Source organism: Triticum dicoccoides, chromosome 7B (genome assembly GCF_002162155.2).
Source record: "Triticum dicoccoides isolate Atlit2015 ecotype Zavitan chromosome 7B, WEW_v2.0, whole genome shotgun sequence".
NCBI lineage: Eukaryota > Viridiplantae > Streptophyta > Magnoliopsida > Poales > Poaceae > Triticum > Triticum dicoccoides.
Genome location: NC_041393.1, coordinates 88169630 through 88179216, shown reverse-complemented (window position 1 = coordinate 88179216; position 9587 = coordinate 88169630). Strand labels below are relative to the sequence as shown.

General features: G+C 43.8%; 1 protein-coding gene across 3 annotated transcripts; it reads right to left on the bottom strand.

Moving 5' to 3' along the window:
• LOC119336290 lies at positions 1–8215 on the bottom strand. Of its 3 annotated transcripts, none has more exons than XM_037608285.1 (11): positions 7886–8215; positions 6941–6984; positions 6216–6342; positions 5554–5659; positions 4696–5204; positions 3607–3976; positions 3009–3273; positions 2726–2830; positions 2520–2621; positions 836–1288; positions 1–632 (listed from the first exon to the last, which is right to left on the bottom strand). In XM_037608285.1, exons 1-11 carry the CDS (start codon positions 8079–8081, stop codon positions 291–293), a joined length of 2619 nt encoding a protein of 872 aa, XP_037464182.1. In that variant the 5' UTR covers positions 8082–8215; the 3' UTR covers positions 1–290. The 3 variants fall into 3 exon arrangements, with proteins under 3 accessions (XP_037464182.1, XP_037464183.1, XP_037464184.1); XM_037608286.1 differs by having other exon boundaries at positions 2520–2618; XM_037608287.1 differs by having other exon boundaries at positions 6228–6342.
• Between the last annotated feature and the right edge of the window lie 1372 nt (positions 8216–9587).

Genomic DNA, 9587 nt, shown 5'->3' with positions numbered 1-9587 from the left:
TGCTGAACCAAACACATACGCTCTTGCAAGAACCTAGCTCAATGTTTAGCTCGCAATCTACCAGTTCACATGGGCTACTGATTTCACATGGGAGCAAAGAAAAGCAGTTCACAAGGAAATACCGATATCACATGAGAGAAAAGAAAAGCTAACAAAAACTTGTTAAACCTTAAATAGATCAGACAGAGCTGCACTAGAAAACAGAGGTGGTTCCTGTTAAAAGGAGCCAATTGTTGTTACATTAAAGGCTCTTGTGACCCCCCTAATTACAGATAATTAAGAAACCATCTTTAAAAGTTGGGCTGTCTCCAGTTCATATGACCAAGCTGCTGTTGTTGATAGGCCCCCACTTGGGGACCTGGTGCAGCCACACCAACTCCAACATTGGGACCAATGGCAGATGGGACCTGTTGATGCACCATGGGATGTGGACTTACGATCGACGGAGGCTGCTGCGGATGGTACATGCCTGGGAATTGTGCGTGAGAGGATTGAGCTGTAGCACTGAAAGATGCATTCCCAGGATTTGGCATATAGGCACCAGGTGTGGCTTGACCTGATAAGTTGTAATATGGGGGACACTGCAAAGTTGGGATCTCTCTATTCTGAATCCAGATATCAGATGTCTCTACCTGTAAAAGATACCCAAAATATTAAATCAAGTAGGCCTTGTCTGAAATTTTGTGAGTGAAATCGAATTATGTACTCAATATATTTTTCAGACTAAATGTGAACTCCCTAAATACAAGCAGAATGATCTACTCCAGGAGTATGTAACAAGCAGAAAATAATTTTAATCCATATAAATTTCAGACTCCACATCCACGATTTGTACCTGTGGGGTTGGTGCATAAATGTTGTTATCCTTGTATTTCATCCTATTGACGTCATCAACACCAACTCCAGCTCCAATAACACCAGGAGAACTAATTGTATAACCAGCTGGATGAGTGTAATTTCCATAACCAGAAGGGTTACCAGCTGGGACTGGTTTATATTGTGATACTCCATACTTCACTTGGCCTGCAGTTAAATGTGAACCCCCACCGGCCATCTGAAGATAATTATTTCCGTTTGCCGGATAAGGGACATTTGCTGAATAGTTTGGCATAGCCATGGGTGGGACATAAACTGGAGAATAGAGAGGATGTCGATATGGCATGAAATTCGGATAATGCTGCACGTGCATTGGAGGGTACATCTGCGCTGCTTGTTGTTGCTGGGACATATGTTGCTGCTGTGTAGACATTGCAATAGGGCTGCTGCTCGCAAGCTGTGAACTTAGGGCCTGCAAAAGCACAACAGATGAAAGATACCATGAGATGATAGTACTTGCAATCAAGACATTAGTTGCCACAGGTTAGTGAAGTTGAAGAAATTTTGTTTCAGGAAAAATTAAAGGTGGCAAAATCTCGAGCTCGCAATCTTGTTTGTCCGCCCACGACAAAATTAAGTACTAAACCAAGCTAAGCTTCTCACTCCTATCTCAAGTCAAGTATACAGGAGTTTTGCTTGGATAGATCTGAATGAAGGCAGTAGAAAGCAAAGGGCACAAAAGTCCACACATAACCATAAGGTGCACGAAAAACTAGGCAACAATATAGAAGAGTAACACGCCCATGTAAGAACCTTGGTTGCTTGGTTTGCTTGGCCCATGATAGGGGAGAAAATCAGCGGGTTAATTATGTTTTCTTTCCTTCCCTGAAGCATAGCCACCAAACATATACTCCCTTCGTTCACAAATATAAGATGTTCTAACTTTTTCCTGAATCGGATGTATATGCACGTTTTAGTGTGTTTGTTCACTCATTTCAGTCCGTATGTAGTCCATACTGAAATATCAAAAACATCTCATATTTGTGAACAGAGGGAGTACCTAACAAGAACACGAGGGAGAAACAAGGGTGAGGTGGTTGGGCTACTTCGCTCTTCCTGCAGCATGAGGCAACTTTGCCTTGCCGGGCCTCATCTTCGCAGCTAGGCCTTTTGAGCTTTTATAAGCCTATATGTGAGTGTTCTTGCAATTCAACGTCTAAGTGAGAACTTTTTGAGCTTTGACTGCGCTGGTCCTAAAACACACTATGCCAAACTACAGGATGCTGGCTCAAGCAGTTAACTCAGTTTAGCTTAACAGTCTAAAGAACTACTCCCTCCGTTCCAAATTACTCGTCGCTGAAATGGATGTATCTAGAACTAAAATACATCTAGATACATCCATACGTGCGACAAGTAATTCGGAACAGAGGGAGTATACGAGATCATTAGATAAGAGAACAGGTCAGAGTGGAATAGTTAATATGGATTTATTTAGCCAGCCCAGCCCTAATCAGCACGATGGCAAGTCAAAACTTCACGGGGAAGAAATAGGAGTCAGACTGCTAGGTGTTGGGCTCTCTCTGCCGGAGCCTGCACCTGGCCTTGGGTATAACAAGTAATGGTCCTTGAAAGCTAGTGCAGTAAAAGGTACGTTGGAAAATCTCAGTTAGTTAACCCCAATTGATAGCAAGGTGAGTCTCTACCTCAGATGCAGAAGGGAGAACTTGTGAATGAACACTGGATTCTGGCATTCTGAATACTTGCACAGCATTATCTGCTCCTGGATTCACCGAAGTGTAACCCTGCTTACAGAGAGGATGGGGTGTCAGTATATAGTAGGTATGGCATTTGTTTCAGATTTTATACACACAAGAGACCCAAGATAAACTAAACTCAATGGAACATCTACCTGAGAAGATGAAGCCAACACTTGTTGGTGCACATTAGGCTCAACCAGCCCGTATAACTGTGCCTCATTATTAGGATGCATATTAGGATCCTCATGACCATATGCCTGGAACAAAATGCCACAATTATCATTTTAATTCAACGACTTGTCTTAATAATGCAGTAAAATTTCCTGTCTAAAAAGTAACCTCAGAAAACAAATGGCAGATGAAAAGTAAGTTCAATCATCCCAGCATCAGTGAAACAAAAAAAAAACTTTCAAGGACACTTCCCAATTGACTTACAGAAAAGGCAGTCAAACTAGAGGTGCTTTGAATATTATGGTCATCTGCTGCACCAAGTGGAGTATCACTCTGAACTAAGCCCAGTCCGTCATCATCCTCAACTTCTTGACCATTCATCTGTTCACTATCCTCAGATGGTGGTAAAGAACTCTCTGCCGCCGATGTGGATATAGTAGTGAGTTGTGATCCAACTTGCTCATCCACTTCGTCATGTTCAGTATCAAACTCATCCTCTTGGACAACCAGTTGAGCAGGTTCTTGTACACTACACACACAAGAAGCATAATCAGAATCAGCCTACAATTATCGATTCCAAAAGAACTAGAGCATTACTATCATTACCGTGCAAAAAGTTACAAAACCATCCTGAGGTGAGATCATTTAAGAATGTGAAGCCCTAATGTTATTAGGTCTATCAGAAGAAGCTGGCTCTATCAGCTATATATATGCTTCCTACCACTACGCTATAAATTTTTAATGAAAATTCAATAATCAAGTGCTTTTCAGGGGACAGATAGACAGTACTTATTTTTAAGTAAAATTTCATTGATATTGTCAAGTATCATCAATTCTTATAATTGGCAAAGGTTCACCTAACTGTTCTGGTTGTTCCGGTTCTGGAGAAGTTGAAGTCGGTAATTGGTCTGAATCAAACCCAGGAGAGAAACTGCCGAATCTTATTCTTGTCTGCTCATGCTCAGGCGAATCAAACCCAGGAGTGAAACTGCCGAATCTTAATCTTGTCTGCTCATACTCTGGCACACGGAGATGTTCTGGGATAATCACATGCTCCATCTCATGCACGTTAGCATGAGAACTTTTGTCACACGAGCTGTTCACATCCGGCACATTAGCATTTTCAGCTTTGCTATCTAAAGGAGATGTTGCATTTGTCCCACTGTTATCCGCGTCGTTGGTGCAAGACTTATTTGTCGATTTTGGCTTCCATTCCTTAGCTGGTTGTATGACTGCAGAAAGAAAGAAAACAAAAGGAGTAAAGCATCCCTTAGCATTTCATTTCTAAGCTTGTAAACCTAAAGAACATTTGTGACAAATCACATAGCTTCCTTAAAACAAATCCTACAGATAAGAGAACTAGTGATTCCAAAAGGTAAAACCTAGATATGAGGTACACCACAAACTATTATACTCCCTCCGTCCGGAAATACTTGTCGAAGAAATGCATAAAAATGAATGCATCTAGAATTAAAATACGTCTAGATACATCCATTCCTCTGACAAGTATTTCCGGACGGAGGGAGTACTATTTATTCATGTAAATTTGCACAAATTTAAATTTTTACTGGTTATTGAGCTTATAAACATAACTTGTTGGTGAAAAGAGAAAAGTATACTCCATTTCTTACAAATGGTGTTTCTGACTTGCGCACACATGCTAAGGAAGCAAACAAGATGATGACCCAACCGTGTTAAGTTTATCATAGTTACTTTGTTAAATGTGTTTTCTCTCCTAACCAGCCTATCTCAGTACTAGACTCATAGAGCAAGAGAAAGAAGCTCCTATGATGGAGCAAAGCATAAAAGAAGAAATGTTTTTATCTCTAACATGTAAAACTCCATCATTTTTAAAAGAATAAAACTGGTTCTATATTACGTCATTCAGAAAATAGCAGAGCACAAAATTTCAGACATGACACTGCCAACATTATATCACCAAGAATATTACCTTTTTGGTTGCTAGCAGGACCCTGGTGATACCTGCTGTGATTTTGGTTACCAAAAGGTCTACCAACAGATCTGCCACGAGTAACTGTGTCTACTGCAGGTCTATGATTGGGTTGAGTGTTTCTAGGTATAAATGATAGGCGGCGAACAGAAGGCCCAGCTGAGGCAAAATTCCCCCTTTGAATATTTGCATGATAAGAATCATTTGGTCCATGAAACTGTGAACCTGGACGACCAGAATACTGCCTCGGAGCATTAGCCACTCCAGCTTCACGTCGATTGGCTCGAACAAATCCTCCAGCAGCTTTGTAATTGGATGAAGCATGATGTAGATCAGAATTAGGATACTTGTGTTCATTCTGAGAATTCTTCAGATATGGCCTTGCATGCCTCTGAGCAGTACCCTGAGCATCCCTCTTCATATGATGCATGTCAGAGTTGTAGCTACTCTTTGCGCTTTGATTCGTGATCTGACCTTCCGAGGTTGTAGGTGGAGGGCGATCAACTCCACTAGAGAGAGAAAATCCAGTAAGCAAAGTAGTAGTTTACTTGTTAGAATGTTTAGTCTCTAAGTTAATGGTAGATTACACACATATAACAAAATGAAAAAACAACTGCAGTATTCGTGACTAGAAACATGCAAGTGTGAAGATATAAAGACTCGGCACCAACTGGTGAACAAGTAAGTACAGTGCACTAATGAAAATATGAGCTGTGGTCTGAATGCTGAAAACCAGAATGTAAGCAGAGATGCAGAAATGCCCACGGAGAGACTGGTCTCATGTCTCTAAGCACTGATATATGCTATTGTAATACAGGAAATAAGAGTAATTTCAAAAGAAATGTAAGACAATTATACCTCCTATCAGACACTGGCGTATATGTTGAAACTTTGTGTTGCTCTGCTCCATTTTCCACCGCACCGTGTCTGTTATCCCTCACTACCCGAAATTCTCGACTTGGTCCTGCATCGAGCCATATGTGTCACCCATTAGGAAAAACCTAGTGTATAGAACAAATGCAATAATCATACCAACTAAAATACCATAGTACAAATGAACCAAAATATATATATGAAATTTGGTGTCCATTCAATGATAACAGTATTTCTAATGTTAAAGAGAGGAAACAAATGCAATAGAAGCCTTCGTAGCAATCAGAAAAATAAGATACTTTTCCTATGAACCAAATGGGGCCTCAAAAGGTTGCGGAAAAAAGAAAATTCAATTAAAAAAAATTATGGATTTTGTTATGACACCATTATCAATGTAAACAAAGATTGTACAAGTACCAAATGACTAAAATGCAAGGTACACCCAGAAGAAAACTCAGATAAGTACTACAGCAGTCAATATAACTCCACCGGTAGACGAGACAGTAGAGAGCAATCTTGAAAGTGTAAATGTCACTTACGGTGACAGAAAGATAATCCCCATTCAGGAATAACTATGTAAGAGCAGTTGCCCTTTTACACCGCAAAAAGGATTGGAAAATATAAATGATGAGTTCAAACTATGGTACCATATGTCTGACCATGATTGTGCGCTCTTCTCTGATCGATCTCAACCCTTTGAGTGTGTGGCTTTGTCCGCTGTGTGCCGTGCTCACCTTGTGCTGTGGTCTCAGCAAGGTTCTTCTGGCCAACACTCTGAAAAATCAACAAAGACGCTTCAGCAAAAGAAAAATAGCTGTAGTAATGCATGTATTAAACATAAACAATGAGTTCCAAAAAAACAGTGGATAAAGCAGAATGCATAAAAATTTCTAAATTAGCGGTCAATGTTTACGTGTGGTCAAAAGAACAAAGATAGGCTATCAAGTAGCGACCAAAATTTTGAAGTGTTAAGGCTACAAAAATAGAAGAATGATTCAAAGGGCAAAGATATAGGCCTAAAGAATGCATGATGTTAATGAAGTACTCTATAGGTTTTTCAAGTTTCAACCATCAGTCACGAACCTTCAAGAAGGGAAAAGAGAAGCAGGGCAACAGCTACGAGTTATATACGTATGGAACTATGGACAGGCCCTTAATGTTTCTCCTCTTATGCTTCGGCCTAGAGCCCTAGAGTCTCACAACACAGCTTCTATTTTTGTTGGCACCTTAGGCAATTACAGTACATTGGCGAACTTAACCCCTTGTGTGTAGCATTAGCCTTTCACTACATTAGCGAATTTAGGTGTAAACATATTAAGGTATAGAAACCATAAACATCAAATTCAAATGTTACAAAGAAAGCAAAATATACCTCTCTTTTCTTGTCCCTTTTCCGTTTCACTTCATGAAATGGATCTGCAAGTCCAAACATTAGAAGAGTAACTACCACAATTATAGTAGGTTCCATAAAGTAACATGACATGTCTACAAATCAACTATAAGTATATAAGTAGATGGCACGTGTCAGTAATACCCCCCGTTACTTAAATGTACCCAAAAAATAATAACCAGGTACATGCACCAAGATATGCAATTTACTATGGTTGTTGGCTTACAAATATCTCGGATTCAAGTTAAAGCAAACTAGTAGCTGGCAATTTACTATGGTTGTTGACTTACAGACATGTCTGCTACTATTATCAAGCAAACAAGCCAACAGACATCACTAGGTGCTACCACTCACCTTGTTTTGGGATCACAAATCATAAACTTACATACTCCCCCATTCACAAATATAAGATGTTTTGGATACTTCAATATGGACTATATACGGGCTGAAATGAGTGAACAAACACACTAAAACGTGTCTATACACATCTGATTCACAGAAAAGTTAGAACATCTTATATTTGTGAACACAGGGAGTACTAAATAGTAAACTTATCCTCGTTTCAGTTGTACACATCTAAAAGATTAACTGGTTGATTTACCAAAGTCATCAGGAAGCACAAATCTCTAGTCACTGCTCCAATCGGATAAACAAGTCCACACAAACCTGCCGATATACGCCTAGGAAACTCAAACAATCCAGCTGAATAAACGTGAAGTCAGTGGCGTCAGCACTGAAACCGCAACAGATCGAACGAGCTCCAAAACCCTAGCCGGCGAATCCCAATCCCCCGCGCCCCGCAAACTACGCTAGCAACGGCTGGACCTACCCAATGCGGCGCGAGCGCACGGACGCCCCAAACCCTAGCTCCCAGCGCGTGGGGCGAGATCGAGACGCGCAGATCGGAGAGGGGGGAGGGGGGCGGACCTTGGTTGAGGAGCCTCTGCGCCGTCTCGTTGGGGTCCATGTTGGACTCGCGGAGGGCGTCGTAGATGTCGTCCTCGGAGTGGCCGCCGACGACCTCCTTGATGGACTTGATGGTGGAGTCGATCGCCGGGTTGGGCGCGCGCGCCGCCTTGCTGTCGGAGGAGGCGCGGGGCCCGCCGCCGACGCCGCCTGCCATGCCCGCCGGGGGGTAGATCGCCGAACGCTACGCCGGGGGCGGTGGGGGTGGTGCCTTGGATCGCCGCCGGAATCGCATCAAACGACGCGCAGCCCTGGGTTTGGGTCTGGGTTTTGGTCGGGGCGGGGGTGGGGGGTGGGGGTGGTTGGGGGCCGGCTGGGCTGGGGTGCGTGCGTGGTTCAAAAGGAAACGCTGGCGAACGCGATATATTTGCCGAATAAAAAATTGGGAGGAAACAAAAGGCGTTGGGGGTCTGCGCGAGGGGTGGGCTCCGCGCACGAGTTTTACGGCGGTGGCGGCGACCGGCGAGCAGGCGCATGGACCGATGACGTACAGTGTCTACTCCACCCCTACGCGTGAATGAAAAGGCAAAATTTCAAAGTAGACTGACACATGGCTGAATTTTGAAATAGTTCTACGGTGATGGTGTCAGGCAAACGTCGAACGCCCCGAGAGCCACACAAACGCGGACAGCGCACTACTCATAGTGGGAGTAACTTCAGGAGTAAGAGCATCTCCAGCCATTCGGCCCCAGGGCACCGAAAAAGAGCGGCATGGGGGCGAATCGGCGCTAGATTAGTCTTTGGGGTTCGTTTTTGTTAGTGGAATAGGAATAGCCAACAGTCTAGAAGATGAAATGTGTATGCATGTAATTTGTTCTGCTTCTGAAACTGTTCGTCTACTTGTGTACTATATTAGCCCATGGCTAGCTATGCAATACTAAGTGCGTGAGTTTAATCAGCCTTCATGGTATCAAGATAGGTCTTGATCCGGACCTGACCAACCCTCCACCTCTTCTCCTTCTCGTGCGGCCATGGCATCTCCCGACGTTGAAGCCATCGTGGCCGAAGCCGCCGCCAAGGCTGCTCTCTGGGCACTCGTCGTTGTTGTTCCCAGCGCCAAGGCAGTGATCCCGGTCACCCTTGACCTGCACACCGGCAGCTACTCGCAGTGGCGCGGACTTGTCGAGAATGCGCTCATCACGTATGCGCTTGAGGACCACATCAACGACGACCCACCGGCGGAACCCACGGCCCATTGGCTCCGCCTTGACGCCCTGGTCAAGCGATGGTTGTATGGTGCTATCTCCCCCGAGCTCCTGCCCATGGTGCTCGATACCGCCGCCTCTGCTCGTGTCCTTTGGGAAAGCATCGAAGCAATCTACCGCGACAACGCCGATACGCGAGCTATCTACCTCGAGCAAGAATTTTATAGCCTTCGTCAAGGTGCTATGTCCATCGGTGACTACTGCCGCCGGCAGAAATCACTCGTCGATGAACTCACAACCATTGGTACTGTCATCAGCGACAAGCCCTTGGTCCACAACGTCCTGCGTGGTCTCAACGACCAGTATAAGCACCTCCGTCCGATCTTCTAGATGCAGCGTCCGCTTCCTTCCTTCGCTGACGTCCGCTCTGCTCTCATGCTCGAGGAACTTACGTCGGAGTCCTCCGACAGCTCGCCCCATACTGCCTTCTACACCAACATCGGCTCCGGCAGCAGCGG

Coding starts and splice junctions, on each gene's coding strand:
- LOC119336290 (XM_037608285.1), bottom strand. CDS start 8,081: ATGGCAGGCGGCGTCGGCGGCGGGCCCCGCGCCTCCTCCGACAGCAAG. Junction 5,205..5,553: donor ACGCCAGTGTCTGATAGGAG/GTATAATTGTCT, acceptor TTCTCTCTCTAG/TGGAGTTGATCGCCCTCCAC. Junction 2,622..2,725: donor TGTTGGCTTCATCTTCTCAG/GTAGATGTTCCA, acceptor CCTCTCTGTAAG/CAGGGTTACACTTCGGTGAA.